The sequence below is a fragment of the Colias philodice genome, chromosome 29 (genome assembly GCF_061535455.1).
Source record: "Colias philodice isolate Cphi_HAF_F1 chromosome 29, ilColPhil1 Martin Lab GWU primary, whole genome shotgun sequence".
NCBI classification, from domain to species: Eukaryota; Metazoa; Arthropoda; class Insecta; order Lepidoptera; family Pieridae; genus Colias; species Colias philodice.
In genome coordinates, this window is record NC_143114.1 from 3,850,130 (window position 1) to 3,874,923 (window position 24,794).

A 24,794-nucleotide genomic window follows, 5' to 3' on the forward strand; every position below is an offset into this window, starting at 1 on the left:
TTGATTTAGGAGAAGAAGAGTCGTCAGATATTTCATTCATTTCAAAATGTGTTGTTGATCGGTGCTCTATAGCTGTTGTCGATCTTGTATTCAATTAAAGATTAGTACACAGCATTTAGAATTTTGTCGAGTTCGAGAATTACAGAAACAGCGATATAGTTTATACAGCGTGACCACATTTTAATTTGTAAATCTACTTCTGTACCTTTAAAAAACTACCAAAATCTACCACAGCCTTGGTCAAAAACTATCACAAATCTACCTTACTTAGTAACATGATAAAATAGAGATAAAATAAAACAATATTTCATACATAATTTTCTTTATTTTTTTATATCCTTATACAAAATTTTATCAGACATGCATTTTAACATGTTTGCGTCGGGATCGAGGGGCAGTAATTTACATGCGTGGCTGATTGCCAATGCCACAGAATGACAGACGCATTTTACATACAAACAGTGTGGGTTCAAGTCTCTCATTTTAGCGACAATCCCTGCATGTTCCCCAAACATAACATTGGTAGTGTCAGGTGCGAACCCCCTACCATATATTTCCAATGAAGACATCTTTCTTCTAGGGCAGAGTTCAGTGCATCAAACAAATGTTGAGCTGTTTCTCCCAGAACATCTATCAAACATAAAAAAATTTGTTTTGACGGTGTGCTTAGTAGAAGAGTAGAATTTGATTGCAATGGCAAGCATTTTAGTTGTACTAACGTCCGTACTTTCGTCAATTATGATTGAATATGCTAAGGGCTCCGTTACTAATTCTTCACGCAGTTTTTCTTCGAAATTGGCACCAAGCACATTGTAAGCTATAGCAGCGGCTTTTGTTCGTTTGCACGAAAATTTCTTCGCTATTTCAGAATCATGAAAAGCTTTACTTTTTACTTTACACTAATGTGATCCATAGCCCGAAAAGGTATATTGTGTTCAACCAAAGCTGCAACAATCATTACTTCCGCTTTCTTGACCTCTTCTGAAGATCAAAGTATTCTTGAAATGTTGGGACACCTGAAAATTATAATAAAATAAGGAACATGAAAATCGGACTTTGTCGCGCGACAAAGCTTACTTTATTTGACAATATGCATAAATAGTAATTATAACACAGACCGAGTCGCAGGAAAAATCTAGGTAAAATAAATTTAGGTGAGTAACTTACATAAGGAAAAGAATCTAACATGATTTCAATCTCTCGTATTAATAGAATAAGACGTACGCAAGTACATACCTGAGGTGTCCCAGAAAATCCTTTAAAGTTTTTTTGATGTTTTGCGGAGTTTTCATGTTCTTTATACTCTGTCCATTATATTATTTGCTTTTTGACAGCTTCACGCCTATGAAAGATTGTATTGTCTATGTTAAAATGTCATACAAATAATTATTGTACTTCATGGAATAGTTATATATATAAATCTTTTCACGCGACCAGCCTATTCTTTTCTTTTTTTTTTTGGTAATATTTCAAATAAAAATCTTTGCAATTATCAAGTTTTTTTTATTTATTACCAAAATCAAGATTGTTTATTTATTACAATAATCAAATATTTTGTTTTTTACATAAATCTAATGTTATTGTTTATGAAATTCGCTGAAACATGGTGCTATATACAGTGCAACTTGGCACTTTGCGCACATAATTTTCGAACGCTTATCGTTCGTTTTAGTGCTGCACAATTTACATCTCTTGTACAATTGCAATTGGCACGGCATGTGATCGCCCACATTGGTATACCGTACTTCTTCGGGCACAGCACTAATAGTTTTTTGCCGGTTTTCATTTGTGATCTTCCGCCTGCTCACATAAGATGCCATACTACCGGTCGAGCGTCTCTTCCTGCTGGTAAAACCACCTATCAATCCTCGTGCTAAGCCGACTCTAAATTCGAGATGGGTAAGTTTACAATTGTTATTGCTTTAGTACAACAAGAAAGCGTTAGTTATGCTCGTGTCCAAGAGGAAAAGTCGTAGCCACCATCTCGTACTTCGCCTGCCCACTGAATACGTCCCTTTCAGCTGATCAAAATGATCAACGCCACCCATTCGCTTATTGTATTCTTTAACAACAAATGGGCAAGGTACATTCTTTTTTGAGCCATCTTTCTCAGTTCGTGTTACGTGTGTTCGAGCAACTTTAGGGTGGAAAGCGTTACTCATAAGAAGCACTTCTTTACTGTCCTGCCAAACTACAAATGCGACGTTTTCTTGTATTCTCCATTTGAAGTGTCCTTTTGGCAGTTTCAGCTTTGTCTTATTTTTGATAATTAGAGGCATTTCCGCCCGGTGCCTGCGCACTGTTCCCGTCGCATAAATTCCGTTTTTGTGTAGGTAATCTAGTAGTTTGTAGTCACAGAAAAAAATATCAAATGTCAAGTGAACGTTCTTGACCTCTAGTTGTATTAATTTCTCAGACAACTTTTTTACAATCTTTGCTAATCCTTCTTCAACTGAATCATTGGTCTTGCCGGTATATACATCAAACTCATATAGGTATCCAGTCGCACTGTCACAACGACACCAGACTTTGTAGCCTCGTTTGATCGGTTTCAAAGGCATGTATTGTTTCAAGCTACTTCTGCCTTTGAAAAGGACCATGGACTCGTCGATGCTCTGTGACGATGAGTTTTTAGCGTTGATTTGGCAACCGTTATTGAAAATGTTTATAAGGGGTCGGATCTTGTATAGTTTGTCGTAATCTGGGCTAGACTTCTCTGGGGTCAACGAGTTGTCATTAATATGTAGACAACGCATAATATTTTTGAACCTTCTGAGAGGCATTGTTGCAGCTATTTCTTCCACTCGAAAACCTGGATCTGATGACCAATACAGATCAATGCTTGGTTGAATATGGTAACCCATGATAATGAGTATACCTAAAAAAGCCTTTAGTTCGTTTGTATCAATGGGCGTCCACCATCTGAAGTTTTGTTGATGAGCATACAAATTTGTTTGTGATACTATCAGATCATATGCTTCCTCAGTAAAATATTTTTCAAAATAAACAATAGGTCTTGTTTTGAATCCATTAGCCCTATGCAGGTAATTAATTTAAGACTTTTATTTTAATATTTATTAACAGTCTGAATAGAGCACTAACTATAGGGTCTGGAATTTAAATAGCAGACTTGCAGAGAAAGTACTCTAAATATTCATGTTACTTAGTATTTTTTTTTAAATGTTCCTTTTTAAAATTGTGCTAAACTGAATTTAAGGATATTTGATAAATTATCTGCTAGTTAACACAACAATAGCTCTTTGCCGTCTATACTGTTATTACAGGAACCCTTATATTATCATCATCATTATCATATGTTTACCATACATTTTATTATTTATTTATTTATTTATCAATAACAAATACATTTTACATAATTGAACATGCCAAAAACCACAAAGATTTGTCCGGCATGCAAAGCAATCTATCCACGACAAAATATACGATGCACAGCGCGCTCGTGTGCTCGCGACAAGTTAAAGACAATTATACCACATTATACAATATACAGGTTGTTTACAAAATGCAATTTTAATTTAGATTTAACATTATTATTATTTATGCTTTTTTTTTAGGTTCAAATCAAGATTATTTAATAATTGAGGAACTAAATAACGAGTTGTTCTTTTACCATAAATGTTAATTATTTTTGGAATGATTAAGCGTTGGTTAGTTTGTTGGCGGGTAATGATTACGTTATCAAGTTTTTTCTGCAAGTCAAAATTAAAGAATTGTTCTTTTAATATTGTGTAATGGAACAAAGATTCTACCGGCAAAACTTTACAATGGTGAAAGAGATTTTCATTACTATTTTTACATAATTTTTTTATCTTAGGAGATACTATTTGTTTTAATATTCTTAGTTGTAGTGATTCAATGTTCTTCAAATAGCTTTTAAAGGTTCGGGCGTAGCCACTTATACCGTAGCTTATAACATTATTAACATTACATAATAATATGTGTACTACCAAGCGGGGCGTGTGCTTGATTGTAAGAAGAAAAAAATAGCTTAATGACCCGAAATTCAAACTATTAAAATAAAACATTTTTAGAAATAAAATAACAATTCATATTGAATTTTAATATTTTCAGAATGCACCAATTCCTGAAAATCTCAGTGTGGCAACTTGCAATAATTCAAAATCGACTAAAAACGCCAGACCAAAATCTTAGCGACTCTCGGTGTTTCAAAAGTAAACGAAATGTCACCCAGAAAAAAGAAGTTGTACAAAATATGCAGAAATAAAATGCGTGAGGTAATACGATTACGCAACAAAATGAAGAATAAGAAAGGGAGTTTAAAGAGGGTGTTGGAAAGTCAACAGGTTCAAGAATTATGTGGACTAAATATTAGCAATTCCTTTATAACTTTACTACAAAGCCAATTACAAAATTGCCCCAAGAAACCAAAAGTGAGAAGATATTCCCTAAATCAAAAAATTCAGGCTTTGATCATTTATAAAAAGTCCCCAGCCTGTTACAGGCTTCTAAGGAGAATGTTTGCATTGCCATCTCAAACAGTTTTAAATCAACTGCTGAACAAAATACCTCTAAAAACAGGCATAAACAAACATATATTTACCTCCTTAGAAAAAATGAGCCAAAAACAGGATTCAGAAGATAATCTTTGCATATTGTCATTGACGAAATGTCTATAAGAAAACACTTATTTTAAAAAAACTGGATGAAATTCAAGGATTCCAAGACCATGGCAACCACGGTAGGAGTCAAGATATTGCTTCTAAGGCACTCGTATTTATGCTCAGTGGGTTGAGAAAAAAGTGGAAGCAACCCATCGCATTTTATTTTTCAAATATTTTAAGGGCAGACAGGATGACAGTCATTATTAAAGAGGTAAATAAAATATTTGTACTCTGTGAAATTTACACTGCTTAAAAATATCTTTGTATTATTTACTATTTTATCTTTGTATTATATTACTATTTTTTACTATTTTTTAATTATTTCAGATTCTTACACAATGCATTGCAGCAAATATGAATGTAGTTTGCACCGTCAGTGATTTATCTACCATTAATGTAAAAGCTCTGAAGACCTTAGGCGCAACATCAACTTCTCCATTTTTTAATTTATGTGGACAAGAAATTGTAACCATATTTGATCCGCCACATCTTTTAAAGTGCACAAGAAATCTGCTTATGAAGCATGATATTGAAATAACTACAGATGTTCAATGCAACGAAAAGCCTATAAAAGGTACACATATAACTATAGTTTTGTTTTGTTAGATATACAGTTCTACATAATAGAAGGAAGTACTCTACCACCTTGCGCAACTTGCAATTATACATAAAGTTGTTCCACAAAACTGTTACGTCTTAATAAATAGACCTTACTTATTATAATTAATAGCAGTACAGTATCTCTAAATTAAACTTACTTTTTTAGGCACTGTAGAATGGAGTCATATTGAAGCATTTTATAACCTGGACAAGAACAATCCTAATTTCGTATATGCTCCTCAGCTAACAGAGCTCATCATTTGCATCCTAATTGCCAGCAACAAATGCGGGTGAAGCTAGCAGCACAAGTTTTTAGCCACTCGGTTACAAGTGGCATGTTAATGAAAATTGCTCAAAGTGAGTATCTTATAATAATGTCAACTTTGGTTGCCTAGTATCAATATTAATAGATAAGCTTTATTGCTCACCATAATTACAAAGGCACACAAGAAAAACTAAAATACGCATCTGATTTGCTGATAAAAAAATAAGAGAAATGAGGATTTTGTCATCATTCTCACACAAAATGTATATTTATTATGGCCATTCCCCAATATGAGCCCCTATATGTTTGCTGCAAGGTGGACGCTTGAAACACCAGAAGCATTTCTTGAGTATTGCTTGCCCTGTAAAAATTCTGTTGTGTTTCAACCAATGGGGTAAAAGTATTTTTGTTTCGAGCCTAGTATCTGTTACTCGCACTTTCTGTAAAAATGTACGTTATTGCTGTGGTCTTCTGTAATTTGGCCGAAAACAAATTTTATATTATTTTTATATTTCAGATGAACTTCCAGCTGAAGCCAATGCGACAGCCACTTTTGTGCAAAAATTTGACGAGCTGTTTGATGCTTTCAACGCAGACAGCCCGGACTTGAGGAGAGGAAAAAAATACTCCACTGATTTAACGAAGCGGACTTAGATTTAGATTTATTTAAAAAAATGAAAATGTTTATTGCAAATATGCAATATATAGGGAGTAAATCGAACCCTCCATCCCAAGAAGGGTGGATTCATTCGATAAATGCAATAGAGAGATTGTGGAATAATTTGCAGGCTATAGGCATTAAGAGTCTTTCCACACGTCGCCTAAATCAAGATCCCTTAGAAAACTGTTTCGGCTGCATCAGATATAGCTGTGGATCCAATAATCATCCAACGATTAGTCAATTTATAGCAGGAATCAAAACTGCTATAATATCCAATTTAAAACATGCTGGCCAAAAAAGGAACTGTGAAGACGACTCTGCAATAATTGCGAATAATTTAACAATTTTTTTAACGGCAACCATCCCTTCTTCGTGTGAACCAAGCTCGTCTTCCTTTAAATTTGACGACAATGAAGAGATTGCAAATTTATTATCTGATGCAGTTGAGAAAGTTGAGCAAGAGACATCTGAAAGTCAAGCTTGTGGATATGTGTGTGGTATCATATTTAAAAGAATAAAACACAATGACTGCCTAGATTGCCGAAAGGCATTTTTGTCCCAAAATATAGAAACCATACAAATGTTCACAAGTTTCAAGGAGTATGACTTAAGTCATGATTCATTAAATTATGTTAATAAAGATATGGTGAGGTGTGTGGAAACGAAAATATAATTAATGATTTCATGAAAACAAATGCCTATAAGCAACAACTTAAAATTAATATCCTTAAAGCTCTAGAATGTGTAAATTTTCTTTTCTTAAATAAATGTATAGATCATTTAGAATTAAATGAAAATCATTTAAAATTTATTTAAAAATTAGCACATTTTTTATTCTAATTAAAAGATATTGTGTTTTAGTTAATAGAGCTATGGATTACGAAGAGAAAAAGAAAAGTTTTGAATGCAAAATGAAAATATTAAAGAATAAATAAACTATTAATATTATTGTTTTAATGACTTCCTATATTTAATTTAATCAATTTATAAGAATGGTTCACGATCATAATATACTAGAGTCGAAGGCAATCATGTAGCCGTGACAATGTTTCCAAAATAATTTATGTGTCGACTTTATGAACTTAAGGTCGTGTACAAATATTTTTGAAACTGCACGGTTGCACGGCACTACATGATTGCCCTTTAGTGTAGTATAATATGATCGTGAACCATTCTTATTAATTGATGTAAAAAAACTAGCTGGCCATAACGTTTGAAAGTTCCCGCGCGTTTTGGTTTTATTGCTATTCCGCAATAGCGCTAGCGTCGCGTAGGTGTATTGGCTGTGGTTGCTTTTTTTACTATAGAGATGCATTTCTTCTCTCGTTAGAGAGTAGTATCACAGTATTACAATATTATTTCCTACAGTAAGGAATCGCCTTTGATGTCGCGCGATGCCGCCGCCAGCGTTGGTACTTAGGTACGCTGCCACACGAAAATACGCTAAGGTTGCAACAAATGGGAAATAAAAAAATTGTGATTATTAATATTATGATGAAATTATTTATTCATATGTACATTCAAAATAATTGCGATTATTAAATCTGATGTAATTATTTGTTCATAAATATATAATTACATATATTGCACTGCTAAATATTATTTACGTGGACACTTTATTTTTGGATGTTCTTAATTGTATAATATTATAACATTTAACTAAGTAATGCATTCGCATTGGGATGTACAATCTGATTAGAAAATAATGAGGACAACATATACATAGCTTTGATTTTAATTCAACAGATACAATTAATACAATCTTCCTGAAATATTGTTTCCTTCTGGAATTTCAATGTAGATTTACATCCGTTAACGGAACAGTTTGTGCGCGCCATAATAGAACATGTAAGTACCTATGTATAATAAAATTATTACACAAAAAATACGACTGCGTCGTCCTTTCGCGCTAGGTCCTTACGCGGCCCGCGTCGCCCGACCCCCGCCAGTTCCCCTCCGTTTCTCTGCACAAGTACATTCGTCGCACTACTGTAGGAAATATATATAATACTGTGGTAGTATATTCTTTGGTCAAGTATTTTAAAAGTTATTATAACTCGCATAGACCCCTTCGAAGGCGCACTGAGAAATTAAGTATAGCGAAGAAGATAAATGAAACGAAAATTTAAGTTTCATGATTGTTTTTAATAATAAGGTTAACAAGGAATTACAATTTACATGAACTGCTCAAAGTGACCACCACCCCGTATTAAACACATTGTGGATCTAACAGCCACTTGTTTTGTTGCCTTTCTGAGCATACGCGGATCCTGGCGAATCGCTTGTGCTGTGGATTCAATCCTAGCGATTAGTTCGTCTCTAGTATTTACTGTATCGAAATAAACTTGCTGTTTCATATGACCCCAAATGAAAAAATCCAGTGGGGTCAAGTCCGGCGACCGTGGGGGCCAGGTCACGGGGCCACCACGACCCACCCATCGTGGGTGTCTCTCATCTAAAAACCGCCGAACGTTTCTTGCAAAATGAGCTGGTGCTCCATCCAGCCGAAGCCACATGTGGCGGCGATACCGTAACGGCAATTCTTCTAAGGCAGAAGTAAATTCATTTTGCAAAAATTGCAGAAATCTTTCACCATTTAAGGTGTGTGGCAGAATAAACGGCCCGATGAGGTAATCGTCTATCATACCTGCCCAGACATTCACCGCAAACTCGTGTTGAAAAGTTGATGGCCGAACAACATGCGGATTTTCTTCAGCCCATACGTGGAGATTACGGTAATTTGTTATCCCCGTGCGTGTAAATTTGGCTTCATCAGTCTATAGTATTCTTTGATAAAACTGCGGATTTTGCCTTGTTTTTCTCAAAAACCATGCACAAAATACAGATCGTGTACGATTGTCAACTTCTAGTAAGTCTTGTACCCTCCTGAAATGGTATGGATGTAATCCGTTTAATTTTAATATTAGCCACACCGTGCTTTTAGGTATTTGTAGCCGTACGCTGATTCTCCGTACGCTTAAGCGTGGGCTCTCTCTATTGCATTCATGACTGCCTCATGTTTGTCGAGTCTGTCGTCTCGCAAACGTGCAGGGACTTCCACTGGTGGTTGGCGGATACCTAGTTCAGCTAATCGGTTGTGTACATTAATAAATGCACGTCTGTGAGGCGTGCGTCTTCCTGGAAATCGTCTTGCATACTCTTGCACAGCAGCATGTGCGCTGCCGTTACAAAAACCGTAAATAAAGTGAATATCCGCAATTTCTGAACTAGAATATTCGAAGCCTCCTCGCGGCATTACGAGTAACAAATAACAAACAATAAACAATCGAGTAATAACAAAAACAGTCAACAATAACGTTTAACAAGAAAGGGGTAACGGCGCGCGTTCACGAAATACACAGTAGTTGCAGTAGACTGACAAACACAGACTAAACGCTCTTACCTCGTCCCGGGTGGTGGGGAGAGCGCACAGTACTATATAAATAGAAAAGGATACTACTCACTAAACGTGCAAGTAGTTTGTGATTCAAGACTGGTAATTCGGGATATTGTTGCACATTGGAGGGGCAGTACGCATGATGCCCGAATTTTCAGAGAAAGCCGGATTAATAGACCGGGAGATACTGACACAAAATTTCGAGTCATTTGTAACAAGGATGGCGGTTCTACAGGGGTCTTAGTACGCAATGACAAAAAGAAAAATGATGGTGTGAACGCTGGTACCGGTGTCTTAGTCGCGTGGGCGTTTGTCGAACTCGTCGGAAAAATAGCGAAAGTCAAACGATTTGTAACACAAAAATTTTAGAATTTACCGATAGCCCATAAAAAAGTAGTAGGCGGTAGTGTCATGCCATACTTTTCCGGTGTGACTTACAGCCCGCCATACCGACGCGAATGTGTTGATTTAAATAAAACAATCATTCAACCATTTGTACCAGGCTAACTTTTGCACAGGTAACTATCGTCGTGCAGCCATTTACGAAAATCGCCATGCCATACTTTTGGGACGATTCCAAATGGTCGCCATACCGCCGAAAATCTGCAAAAAATTTTTATTTCGCCAAACTTTTTGTACCAGTATTGCATTTGGATTTTTGGAGAGTATTTGATAAAATGTGACCATTATTATATTTGCCATACTTCTAGTAGGGGGAAAAAGTGCTGTTATACTTGAAAACTTAATTTATTATTAATTTATATAAGTGAGGATTTCCAACACTTAGATCTTTGAAATTTTGTATTTATATTTGTTGATCCTCAAACTTACAGGAAAAATAAGTGCCATACTGTTACAAATCGTTTGACTTTCGCTATTTTCCGACGAGTTCGACTAACGCCCACGCGACTAAGCCGCCGGTACCAGCGTTCACGCCATCGTTTTTCTTTTTGTCATTGCGTACTAAGACCCCTGTAGAACCGCCATCCTGTTACAAATGACTCGAAATTTTGTGTCAGTATCTCCCGGTCTATAAGCAAAGGTTTGAAAATGGAGAATTCCATGGCCGTTTATTGGGTGTTGCCGGGTATGGCTTAACAAATTATTTGTTTACACAATCCTACTAACCCCAAGGAAGAGGCCTACAACAAGGCTCACATACATACAAGAAACACGGTGGAAAGGTGTTTTGGTGTGTGGAAGCAAAGATTCCATTGTCTACTGCATGGATTTAGTGTGTCATTAGAAAACGTGAAACTCTTTATAGTAGCACTAGCTGTATTACATAATATTGCAATCCAAATGGGTGAAAACGTTGATTTAATAGAGTTAGGAAATCCTTCTGTCAATGATCAACCTCAAGATACAAGGGGTCGAGGTGATGCAAGAGGTGAGGCTGCGAGACAATTATTCATCAACTCATATTTTTGATCTCAATGCCTATTACATAATAATATGTTAAGATTTAAATAATAAACAGATTTATTCATCACTCATTTTTTTATTTAATTTATTTTTTAATATTAAATTTTCTAATTCCAAATTTTTTAATTTTAATTCGTGTTCTTGTCTAGCCCATTCGTGGGACTCCCTCATCTGCTCTATCTTTAATTTGTGTTCTTCTTCCACACATTGTATCAGCGCTTGGTTTCTTTGTTTTGTAGATTCATTAACCTGAAAAAAATTAAACAAGTCTGAATTCATTGAAAGTCAAGATAAAATGCAGTAGTTACACTGAATTTTATTTTATCATCCTACTAATATTATAAAGGCGAAAGTTTGTATGGATGTTTGTTACTCTTTCACGTAAAAACTACTGAATGGATTTGAATGAAACTTTACCACAATATAGCTTATACATCAGAATAACACATAGGATAGGTTTTATCCCGAAAATTCCACGGGAACGGGAACTATGCGGGTTTTCCTTTGAAAACGCGGGCGAAGCCGCGGGCGGAAATCTAGTAGATCTTATATTACATTTCATAGAAAGAAGAGCTCAAAGTACTTACCACAGATGGAAACTTTCTCTTTACTGTTCTCTTGATGTTGTTGATTGATTGTTGGGGGCTTTGATTGTTTATCTTACTGCAGCCCGGAACACTGTCTCCAGTTTCAAGGATGGGTGCTTCACATGCACCTTTATTATTGTCCTGCAATCGAATACACATTAATTATGTGATTGTGCAACCTTTTATTAAAAATATGTTAAGTTTCAATTTACAAACAAATCATTACATATAAAAAAGTTATCCACAAGTAATAAGTGCAACTAAAATAAAATTATGGTTAGTATCACATAAGCAACTGTAATGTATTAACATTTTAGTTACATACTTGTAACTCCACTATGATTGCATCACTATCAAAGTGATTAAAGTCTACTTCAAACTCTTTAGGTATCATGTCAATCATTTGAATAGTTACAGGGTCTGGGCTAGGCGGTTTCGGTCCACCTCCAGTTTCGCTACGTGCATTTTTATAAATTGAAAACTTTTGTTTTGCATCTGATTTCGCTATCTGCCACTGCTGTTTTATTTCTATAATAGTACGAGGCTTGTTGTTAAGTTCATTAAATCTGAAATAAAACAGGTGATTAAAATATTTCATTGTACATACATAGGCTTATTTATACATTCCCTATTGTGGTGCGTCTACGCAATGCATATGAAGGAAGCTGGAATATTAGCCAATAAAGAATAAACACAGTTATAAACTTTTCATTCATTGCAGTTTGCAATTATGTTCTGTTCATTTTGCACACCCAGTTCAGCGCTCAGACTGCTGTATCGATGACTCGTTTCTGCTTATAACACATAGCAATCACTATTCATTGCCTAGATAACAGAATATAAATTGTTGTTGTAATACATACCGTTCTGTTATTTTCTTCCAAGCAGCGTTTTTGGCTTTATTCGTATTTGTGTCGGTATTTTTATTTTCTATAACGTCCACAAACTCGGCGACACAACTCCGTAGTAAATTCTGGGAAAAAATCACAAGAAAATATTAAATTGTAGTAGGGATCCAGTACCTACTTTTATTTACGAATTAGGAACAATAAAATAAGCGTACCTTTTCCAACGAATCCCAATTTGCAGAACGTTTCCTCTTCTTTTGTTCAGAAGTGTGGATATTATTTACTTTTTCACACAGTAGTAATTTTGACACAGTAGTCGCTTTTCGAATTTGATGTTAGTGTCCAATGAAACGGTTACTACTAACTAGTTGCCTCGTGAGAACCGTATTGCATACTTCGCACACTCTCCGTTCCTCTAGGCTAGGCTCTTCATGAAAAATGAGATCACATAAAATAGTGATGTTTGACAGCGCATCAATGGTTGAAACTCCAGGGGCGCTACCATCATGAACGAAGCACGCTTATATACTTCAGGATGGCAACCCCTTTCTGAAAAAAGTTTCACGAATTCGAATATTTGCGATTTCGATTTTTGAATAGCATCGTAAAATTTTTCGTTGCTAGATGCACCAGCAAGAATATGGATGATTGTATCAAAGCCGCATTCTGGATTGACGGACACAGAGTTCCATTTTGAATGACTTCGATGCCAGTTTTCCGTTTTTTATTGGATTTTGCCACTTTCAACTCAGGGCACGCATATAAGTACACTCTTTTCGGTTTTTTCGGGTCATTTTTATTGTTCTTGTCAAGAGCATAATCTTTGTCGGTGTCAGATTCAACTATGTGACTTTCCTGTAGTGAATTTTCCTCCGTTTGGTCTGGTGATATTGGTGGTGATTTTTTTTCAGCGGACAACACATTGTCAATTTCCACTCGAGATTCTGTTTCAGATGTTTGTATGGGAGGCACGCTGTTTGAAATTTCCAGTGTTCGAACCTGCTGCAGCGTATGTTTTTCCGCCATGACCAATTTTGTGCGTCCGGAAAACGATGTCAAATGTGTTGTTACAAATTTATCAATTCTCATAGGGCGCCTCTCATGTGCCAATGTTCGGTGTTTTAAGTCATTGAACTCGCTTTCAACCGCAGATGAAGTCGCAACCATACTTTCATAGCCAAAATAACTTTTCATCACGCTTAAATAAAATAATTAAAGGTTAACACAGCATGTACCAATTGAACAGAGCTATTTCTTAAAAGTACAATACAGACATGTTATTATTATTATTACATAGATGGAATAATTTAATTAAGAGGCTTTTTCCCCCCTTTCTTTTTTTTATGTAGTGAGTTTTTACTTGTTACTGTAACACTGCAACTGGTGTCACTGGGATCGTTCACTGTTCAAGCATGGGCTAAAAAGAGTGATTTTGGTATGACATCAAACCATGATGCAATACTATATGATTCATAAACCAAGACTCCAAGAGCAGAAGTAGAAACGAAACTTTCAATTTTAAACAATTTTTTTACTAGTTTACCGAAATTGCCATCTACGCAATCTTACGCAAGAAAATGTAAACTCAATGTAAACAATAAACATGTAAACTCTTCATAGAACCAGTCTATCGATCACTTACCGATTTATACAAAGCTTATCTGTAATATTGCACTGAAACTAATCAACCTCATGTTAGCAGATTAACATTTGAAAAGAATTTTGTGAAAAAAAATTGTCACTATGCTTAAAAAGAACATGCGTGACACCTATTCTAGTTACAATTCGGGTAATTTAAATGAATCAGATTACCAAATGCATATCATTAAGAAAGAAAGGGCTAGACAAGAAAAAGAAGATGACAAGAAAAGAGCAGCTGCTGGATTCATTCATACTTTTGACCATGGATTTAGAGGCTGTGAAGGTTTGCCCTTACCTTACTGCTAGTGCATTGTATTTTAAGACAAAATTAACTTGTCATAATTTTACCGTTTTTAATTTAGTAACCAAGCACTGCTGTTGCTATTGGTTCTACGAAACGGCTGTTGATTTAACGTCTAGCACTTTTGCAACATTTTTAATTGATTATTTAGAAAGACACTGCATTCCACATCAGTTACCAATTGTAATTTACTCCGATGGGTGCACATATCAGAACCGTAATTCTGTGCTGGCAAATGCGCTGCTCCTTTTGAGCAAAAGCATAACGTAATCATTATGCAAAAATTTTTAGAGCCGGGTCACACTCAGATGGAGTGTGACTCGGTTCACAGCGCTATTAAGCGAAAGCTCAAAAATCGGAAAATACAATTGCCAAGTGATTATGTCACGATTACTAAAGAGCAGTGATAAGCATTATCGGGAATCATGTGTACGGCCAGATATGCCTGATGATGTTCTTTCAAAATGCAAAGAACAATTTTTGAAAGACTTGCATAAAACTAACGAAGAATTACGGGTAATCGAACGACACACCGTACTGCAGCGCGACTCAAGCGAGTGGTTAGAGGTACGACGTAATCGAATCTAATGTTTCCAAAGTGGTCAAAAAGAAACAGTCTACGAGTGCCAAAAATCCTGTTAAACAAATAATATATCAACGAGATATTAGCCATGTTGCATCAGTGCAACATGGTATCGTCTGTGAAAAAATTGCTCTGGTGCAACTATAGCGACAAATTGGTCAACAAATCAGACCGTGTGGTCTGTTTATCGATCCAGAAATTCCATTTTTGGGTGCAACGCCTGACGGCTTGATAGGGGACGAGTGAAATTAAATATCCGTTTTCAGCGTTCAAATCTAGCTTAGAGGAAGCAATTGCCAGTGGAAAAGTGAATTTTTGGAAAAAACTAAACGTAGCGATGCTCTAATTCTGAACCAAAATCATCCGTGGTTCATACAAATTCAGGGTCAGATGCACGTGACACGTAAAGCAAAATGTATCTTTGCAGTGTGGTCTGGAGTCGAACAAAACTTAAAAGTCGAAATCATATGTCGTGACGATACATTTTGGGAAACAAAAATGAAGGATAAACTGGTGTCATTCTATAAAAATAATTTATTACTGGAACTATGTGATCCTCGACATACTAGGAACATGAATCAGGCTGCAGAAAGAGAAAAACAATTTGCAATTTGTAATGGCAGGATGAATAAAGATGGAATTCCCATAATAGATGTTATTGCTGACGGTTGTTGGTCCAAACGTAGTTATAAAAAGAATTATAATGCTCTTTCAGGCGCCGCTGCCATAATTAGGAAACATACAGGTTAAATATTATTTTTAGGCATTAAATATAAATACTGTTACACACACACATGTGGGCACACGTGCCTGTGCTGAAAATCAAAATATCAATCCAATAATATTGGTGAAACATACTTGCCAAATGCCTAAAATACCTAAAACAATTTAAGCCATTTGTGGCAAAGAATATGTTTTGTAGTACAAAACGTTGCGGGACATGCTCGTAGCCTAATACATGATATCGACAGCAATGTTGTCGAAAGATTCCATAGCTTGGTGACTAAGCTGGTTGGTGGCAAAAGAATAAATTTTTCCCTGAAAAATTCTTATGAAACAAGGTGTAGAGCCGCTGCCGTAGCATTTAATGAAAACCATATCCAAGTTATATAAATCCATTAATCAAGGTAGGCTAAAACGCCTGGAAAATAAACGAATTTGGAAAATTTTAAGAAATAAGGAAAATACTAAGCCTTAAAAACGAGTTTTCAAAAAATCAAAACCAGATCACAATTATGGTCCAGATTGTTCTAAGCCAGACATTCCATTGGATATTTTGGACAATCTTAAAAACACTTTTTAGAAAACCTAAAAAAAACAGATGAGGAACGGCTTTTAATTGAAAGATCTACCGTGCTTACGTAACAGAAAAAATTAAGGAATTGGAGCCGAACGCCACAAAGGAAGATGTAATAAAAAAAATTAACAATCTGCGGAGTAACGTGAGAAAAGAAAAGAAAAAATATGAAGAGTCCATAAAGTCAGGAGCTTCTGCGGACGAAGTTTACAAACCCACACTGTGGTATTTCCATCTTTTTGACTTTCTCGGAGATCAGGATACTCCTCGGGAATAATTGTAAAACCTGATAAATGGCGTCACAGGTTTCTGGTATAATTTTGCCCAGAGCTTGAGGTGATATGATGGCAGAATATTTGAGACATTCATATGTTCTTCCTGTTGCAAGAAACCTTAACGTCACTGTTAGTCTTTCATGAGGCGATATAGATTTTCTCATGATTGTATAGTGCTTTCCAATTAAAGAAGTCACAGCTGCTAATAATTTAAGACACGTCTTTTCATCCATTCGTAGATAGTTGCGAAAATCATGCGGCTCAAATCTCAATTCTTACAATAAGAGGACATACACGCAGCAGTAAACCTGCACAAACTTTTATTTGAAACCATGCCCTCGGCCGTGGCGCTTGATATCGACGTAGTAGCGTTAATTGGTTTATTATTTATTTTATTGAAGATAAGGAAATATAAGCGAAGATACCGTGAACGATGGTGCAAACCATGGTTATAGCAAAGAAAAAAGTACTCTCGTGTGAACTTGTTGAAAGAATTGAGATTTCAGCCGAATGATTTTCGCAACTATCTACGAATGAAAAGACGTATCTCAAACTATTAGCAGCTGTGACTCCTTTATGCACGTGTTTCCCTGCTAGCACTCACGGGACAACTGACGACTACGTCGAACCGCCCTATACACGCTCAGGTTTGCCTGCACAGTTAAACTGCACAGGTATACCCACGCGTAAAAAATATCAATTTTCAATATTTTTTCTGTCGCCTGAGCAGGTGTGTTTATTTTGGGTAATTGCGTCTGTGTGAAGCATTTACCCCGATGCCAGGGGTAGTCAACCTTTGTATGAATGAGTACATTTCTAGTTATTTTTTCTTTCTATAACGTTTGTTATGAACTAATGCCCTCCTAGAGCTGAAGGAGTTGCCCATCTATCGGGCTGGATTCAAATGAATATATTTACCGATTGGTTCAAACATTTTATAAAACACACAAATCCAACACCAGAATCAAGAGTTTTACTGATTTTAGATGGACACTTCAGCCATACCAGGAACATTGATTTAATAGACCTAGCTAGAGACAATAACGTTGACATTATATCTTTACCACCTCATACAACGCACAAGATGCAGCCACTGGACAAAACATTTATGGGACCATTAAAAGTTTATTATAGTGAAGAAATACGAATGTGGATCAGGAACAACAACAGAATACTGAGTCCTTTTGACATTATGGAGCTATTTGGGAGAGCTTATATGAAAGTTCAAACTGGTGAAATTGCATCTAATGGATTTCGTGTTACAGGACTTTGGCCATTAAATAAAAACATATTTAGTGATGTAGATTTCATTGCAGCAGAACAAAACGCTGTAAAAGATGGATGTACAGAAATTGACATTTCATCGGCAGCGATACATAGACGGAAGAGAAGCACACCACCAGCGGAATTTACCGTCCTATAATTGTTTTAGAGCGCTAGTCAGCCGCTTACACGATACTGGATCGGTACAACCACGTCGCTCGGAAGGGCGCTCAAGTACTCGAGAGGATGCCCAGTTTAGTCCGTTTTCTTATGGGAAAAGGTATACATTTTTGAGTAAAGCAATGCCATTTGGTACGAATGTTGTACTCGTCCACCTAAGCCCAAATCGCCTGGTAGCCAGTGTCTACTCCCCGGCAGAAGGGAGGGAGGGGGGATTATAGAACAGAGCGCCCGGCGCTCGGAAAAAAAATTCTGGCGGATTCATTTGGCCCTTTAAGTCGAGTTGGTGTCGTTATCAGGTAACTAGATGATGCCCGATTCATTCCCCATACCAGTTTTTTAGGGTTCCGTAGCAAAATATGTCACAATCTTTAAAATAATAAACTTTTGGCAGTGGCAAAATCCAAACAAACCAGTATATTTTTATATTTTTGTATGAAACTCGGTTTATAAAAAAATACTGTCTGAAAGGCCAATTTATGCAGATTATAAAAACATTAACATGTAACATATATCTTACCATTTTCAATGTGAAATAAATTATAGAAAGTACAGGAACGTTCGTTAGCGCAGCGTAGGGGACGGCTAATAGACCCGAAAAATAAGCAATAACATAAAACAAAAACCAGTCAAGTGCGAGTCTGACTCGCAGATCGAGTGTTTCGTACTTATTTGTCCTATACCATGTTATCTTGTCTGGTAGGACCTGGTTAACTGATACACACACACTTTCGTCTTTATAATATTAGTGTGATTTTTAATCATCTTTAAATTATAAATGAAGTCAGGTAACTTTGTTAAAAATAAAGATATATAATAATAGAACGTTTTTGTATTAATAATAATGACAACCACCACCACAATTACATAATTCGGTACATTTGAGCTGGCGTATAAAACACTTCAATCTGGAATTGCAAGATTTCACGCACCAACATCTTATCAATTCAAAGCTTCTCTTTTCTTATTATTTCAGATGGGCAAGGAATATTTTGATTTTTTAGGTCCCTAAATACATATATATAGCCTGTAAAACTGCCCTTAAGGTGTGTTGTTTAAGGGCAGCTTCTGTGGGAGGCAAATTTTCGATTTGCCTGTCCGTTTTTGTTAAAAATTTGTTTGCGACCCTCATTTACTGTCACAGCGGGGTACAATGTGAAAAACAAACATGTACTTATAATAATTATAAAAAAAAATATAAGTTCTGGATAAGAGTATCCTTAAAATATCGTGACCGTCCTTACCTATCATGCATTGTAATCACAAACTTTTCAATTTCAGTGTCTGCATATTTGCCACTGTAAAGTGCTTCAAATCCTCGTGTGACATTCGGATATGCCTTCTATACCTTAAATGCAGGTGTACCTATAGTTCTTTTAGACCTTCTAGCTTTGGAACACACGATATAGTAGTAGTAGCCAAAATAATGTTAAAAACAGTCGACAGATATGGCTAGTACAGAATATCATGTATTCCAAGCTAGAAGGTCTAAAAGAACTATAGGTACACCTGCATTTGAGGTATGGAAGGCATATCCGAATGTCACTTGAGAATTTGAAGCACTTTACAGTGGCAAATATGCAGACAGTGAAATTGAAAAGTTTGTGATTACAATGCATGATAGGTAAGGACGGTCTTTTAAGGATACTCTTATCCAGAACTTATATTTATAATTTTTTTATAATTATTATAAGTACATGTTTGTTTTTCACATTGTACCCCGCTGTGACAGTAAATGAGGGTCGCAAACAAATTTTTAACAAAAACGGACAGGCAAATCGAAAATTTGCCTCCCACAGAAGCTGCCCTTAAACAACACACCTTAAGGGCAGTTTTACAGGCTGTATATATTTAGGGACCTAAAAAAATTAAAATATTCCTTGCCCATCTGAAATACAAAGAAAAGAGAAGCTTTGAATTGATAAGATGTCGGTGCGTGAAATCTTGCAATTCCAGATTGAAGTGTTTTATACGCCAGCTCAAATGTACCGAATTATGTAATTGTGGAGGTGGTTGTCATTATTATTAATACAAAAACGTTCTATTATTATATATCTTTATTTTTAACAATGTTACCTGACTTCATTTATAATTTAAAGATGATTAAAAATCACACTAATATTATAAAGACGAAAGTGTGTGTGTATCAGTTAACCAGGTCCTACCAGACAAGATAACATGGTATAGGACAAATAAGTACGAAATACTCGATGGGCGAGTCAGACTCGCACTTGACTGGTTTTTGTTTTATGTTATTGCTTATTTTTCGGGTCTATTAGCCGTCCCCTACGCTGCGCTGACGAACGTTCCTGTACTTTCTATAATTTATTTCACATTGAAAATGGTAAGATATATATTACATGTTAATGTTTTTATACTCTGCATGAAATGGCCTTTCAGACAGTATTTTTTTATAAACCGAGTTTGATACAAAAATATAAAAATATACTGGTTTGTTTGGATTTTGCCACTGCCAAAAGTTTATTATTTTAAAGATTGTGACATATTTTGCTACGGAACCCTAAAAAACTGGTATGGGGAATGAATCGGGCATCATCTAGTTACCTGATAACGACACCAAACTCGACTTAAAGGGCCAAATGAATCCGCCAGAGTTTTTTTTCCGAGCGCCGGGCGCTCTGTTCTATAACCCCCCCTCCCTCCTTTCTGCCGGGGAGTAGACACTGGCTACCAGGCGATTTGGGCTTAGGTGGACGAGTACAACATTCGAACCAAATTTCATTGCTTTACTCAAAAATGTATACCTTTCCATACAAGCATGCCCATAAGAAAACGGACTAGTTCGAGGACGAGATCCTAGACCACATGGCAGAAAATCCATCCACAAGTACTCGGAGGGCATCTGCCGTGTTTGGTGTTTCAAGAATGAAAGTGTGGCGTACATTAAGTAATGATAACCAGCATCCATATCATTATCTAAGGACGCAAGAACTGATAGAAGCTGATTGTCGTCCTAGATTAACATTCTGTGAGTGGTATCGCAGCCAAATAATGGTCAATCCAGAACTACCATCACAAATTTTATGGACCGATGAGGCTACATTTACGCGATGCGGGCTGTCTAACATCCACAATGAGCATGTATGGGCACAACCAAATCCGCATGCTATCAGACAGGATAAATTTCAGTATAGATGGACAATTACCGTGTGGGCTGGAATTGTTGGAGATAAATACATCGGCCCTGTGTTCCTGCCGAATAGGCTCTCAGCCGAAAACTATCTCCTTTCTATCTACTTTTTAAGGACTACATTAGAGGACCATTTGGAGGATTTACCATTGCATACATATCGGGACTTAATTTTCCAGCATGAAACTACTATTATGTAGTTTGTAGTTTGATAAAGGTAGTTACTATAATAGTAACTACCTTTATCAAACGTAATAAAATTAAAACAGACTTTAAAGATGATACACCAGGTTACGATTGATTCGCAGGTTTTCTTAAAAGGCACAATTTGTCTTTAAAAAAAAAACCCAAGCTGTTGAGTTGTCACTCACACATCACACACGAGGCATTGTGAAAGAAACAAAAGGTAGACCAAACAGGATCGATGCAATAAATGAAAAAAGACTGGCTACTGGACTTAGAACGATGGAAAAGTATGGTTTCTGTCTTCGGACTATCTTTAAAGAAACATGTATAATAGTAACTACGTTTATCAAACGTAATAAAATTAAAACAGACTTTAAAGATGATACACCAGGTTACGATTGATTCGCAGGTTTTCTTAAAAGGCACAATTTGTCTTTAAAAAAAACCCCAAGCTGTTGAGTTGTCACGGAAAGAAGCTTGCGACCCACTGATAATTAAAAATTACTTCGATATTCTTCAAAACTGTATCGAAGAACTGAATCTTCAATAAAAAAATGGCACAGAAAAATTGAATCCTAAAACATTTGAACTTCCTATGAAAACTCAAAACAATAATTGTAACGGTGGCATCAAAATATTAAGTAACGAAGTAATAAATCCAGCACATCTCAATAAAGTTAAGTTGAAAGTTCTTTATTTTGCCTACTTACGTAGTGTTCTCGAATTTGCAAGTGTGATCTGGCGACCGCAATATAAATGTCACATTAAAAGATTGGAAGCAATACAAAAAATATTTGTGAACAAAATTAATTATAAAACCAAACATTATTCGTCGAATTATGAACAGGCTTGCTCATGCTCACATTATGGGTTAAATACTTTGGAGGATAGGAGAGATATAATAGACATTATGTTGTTATACGATATCGTGAACAACAAGTTTGACTATTCCACAGCGTTGGAAAATATAAAGTATCTTGTACCCACACAGCGTACTCGCCATACACGCCTATTCCACGTGCCGGCTACATCAACTAATTATCTAAATAGTCACCGCTCCATTGGCTCCCGGACATTTATAATAAAAAATTTTCTTCTGTGGATCCCTTCTGTTTATCGCGTACTAGTTTTAAAAATCAAATTTTACAATTAATCAATACTGAAGCTCAGCTCACTGCTATTACACTCACACATTCTCATACACGCACTTTCACACACACACACATACACTCATAAGTTGGTTTTAATTTATTATGAATTCGAAGACATTTAAAACATTTCGTTTCTTTATAAATACTTATTGGGCTTGATCAATGCTTACTTTACCTACATGAAATTAAAATATTTTCTCTTATCATTTGTAAAATTCTTATACTAGTCTTTGTTCACATACGTATATTATTTTTACTACCTATTGGTGTACCTTTTAATTGGCGTAGCTTAGTATTTATACATCTCAATAATTGTATCACTAGCTGTAAGGTACCTTATCATAAATAAATAAATAAATAAATAAATAAATAAAGAACAAAACTATGATGAGGTTAACACAACATTTTGAACAATTAGTACTTAGCCACATTTCACGAAACGATTTGCCAAAAAGACCAAAAAAACGTGTAGGCGCTGAAATTTTAACATATTTCGAAGTAGTTGCTCGCATGAAAAACGAGAGGAGCAGGAGGCAATAATGTGAGGAGTATATAATGTAAGATTTTTCAATAAATAAAATCAGTTTGTATCTGGATCTCGAAAGTATCATTTCTCTCCCAACACACGAACCTTATAATAAAAATAACGAAAGAATCTTTTCTTTCTCTGGTCTCTGTCCTTCTACTGCTTTGTGGATTGGCAAACTTTTAAGCTGGGCAGCTACACTTTTCCCGAATATATCAAACTCTGTTTCTGTTTCTGTTGGTATGCGTGTGTTAATTGAGTCGGCCACGTTCTCCGCTTTATTGACCAAACGACTGAGGTCCGGTACTGTCCTTTTACGAGGAATCGGCGATTTTCTTTGTTCTTCAACTAGATTAGGTTGAGATTCAGGTGTTGCGTCGGGGTTATTTATTTCAGCAGATTGATTGCATTGGGATGTGGAAGGTTCCTCTCGACCAAGTTGTTTATGTTGAGAATCCATCTGCTTCAAAACAATAAATTTAGATTAATAAAAACCCAAAACATACAGAAAAACGTAACGTAAAGACCAAATCTTAAAGACAGAAATAATATTCCCATTTCACTACTATCAAAGAAACTCGTCGTCGCCCCCGGGGAATAAAATCGTATGAGACAAAAGTAAATTTTACAGGACGAGCAAAAAACTGATTCTTAAGATTTCTAGAGATTTCAAAGATTCAATGACTGTCCAGAAATAAGAGGCGGACATAAACTCTTTTAAAACTATGTAAACTTTACATTTTAATTTTCATAATGATGATTCCAAAGTCCTATACTTAAGTGACAACATTTCAATAATATAATAATATGTATAATATTTAAATAGAGGACAATTAAGATTATATACAAGAATATTAATAACAATAGGAATAGAAAATATATAACGTCATCATTCACAATAACAGAACCACAACATTTTTTCTTTCGTTTATTGATGCAGGTCCATAAGATGTCTTGTTTTTATTTTCTTTGTGTTTATCAAATTGATATCCGTTGTACAACAGTTTCAGCAAAGACCCCGAAAAAACAGGTGCACGAGGGTTTGCTAGCACTCGGACGATAGCATCTTCTGGTAAGGATAAGTCTAGCCCCCTTTCACAACGCGTGATAAGGAACTTCGTTCCAAAATTACAAAGAAGGAAAACTATTGCGACGTTATAGCCGAAAATCCTAATATGACGATAAAAACACTTGAAAAAAAGCAGAAAGACACTAATGATAAGAATGACTGACAAGCTGAATGGAAAAAAATATTGAATCCTAAAACATTTGTACTTCCTATGAAAACTCAAAACAATAATTGTAACGGTGGCATCAAAATATTAAGTAACGAAGTAATAAATCCAGCACATCTCAATAAAGAACAAAACTATGATGAGGTTAACACAACATTTTGAACAATAAGTACTTAGCCACATTTCACGAAACGATTTGCCAAAAAGACCAAAAAAACGTGTAGGCGCTGTAGACTGGGGTAGAAGCCTTTGAAAATAATGAAAAGATAAAAAAAATCGCAGTCGGATGAAACCCATTAGAAAAGGAGGGGAATATGATGAAAATAAAAGGAAAAATAAATTACGGTCAATCCGAGTTCGGGAAGTGGGAGGGGGGAGCTTTTAAGAGAAAAAAATGGTTTCTCCTGATTTCCGACAAAACTACAAGTCCTATAGAAAAAAGTTCAATGGCAAAGTTGTAGGTAATTAAAAGTTCTACAACTTTTGTATTCACAATTTTTTCACATAACCTAAAAATTTAGGTGAAAAATTCAAAAAACCAAGTTTTTGGTCTTTTATTTCTATCTACTTCAAAATTTA

The 24,794-nt window shown here is 35.7% G+C and overlaps 2 protein-coding genes across 2 annotated transcripts; both read right to left on the minus strand.

Moving 5' to 3' along the window:
• Positions 1–10,605: 10,605 nt before the first annotated feature.
• On the minus strand, positions 10,606–13,452 carry LOC149475883 (uncharacterized). The gene is made up of 6 exons (XM_089712499.1): positions 13,057–13,452; positions 12,642–12,752; positions 12,442–12,551; positions 11,904–12,144; positions 11,579–11,719; positions 10,606–11,240 (listed from the first exon to the last, which is right to left on the minus strand). Exons 1-6 carry the CDS (start codon positions 13,450–13,452, stop codon positions 11,049–11,051), a joined length of 1,191 nt encoding a protein of 396 aa, XP_089568625.1. The 3' UTR covers positions 10,606–11,048.
• Positions 12,951–24,519, minus strand: LOC149475884 (uncharacterized). The gene is made up of 2 exons (XM_089713113.1): positions 23,086–24,519; positions 12,951–13,624 (listed from the first exon to the last, which is right to left on the minus strand). The coding sequence occupies exon 1, from the start codon at positions 23,438–23,440 to the stop codon at positions 23,087–23,089; it is 354 nt and encodes a 117-aa protein (XP_089569239.1). The 5' UTR covers positions 23,441–24,519; the 3' UTR covers positions 12,951–13,624; position 23,086.
• Positions 24,520–24,794: the final 275 nt, after the last annotated feature.

Excerpts from the sequence above, each read along its gene's own strand:
- LOC149475883 (XM_089712499.1), bottom strand. The coding sequence starts at position 13,452 with ATGGCGGAAAAACATACGCTGCAGCAGGTTCGAACACTGGAAATTTCA. Across the intron at positions 12,145-12,441 it reads TGGAAGAAAATAACAGAACG|ATTTAATGAACTTAACAACA; the intron begins GTATGTATTACA and ends GTTTTATTTCAG. Across the intron at positions 11,720-11,903 it reads CAATCATAGTGGAGTTACAA|GACAATAATAAAGGTGCATG; the intron begins GTATGTAACTAA and ends ATTCGATTGCAG.
- LOC149475884 (XM_089713113.1), bottom strand. The coding sequence starts at position 23,440 with ATGGATTCTCAACATAAACAACTTGGTCGAGAGGAACCTTCCACATCC.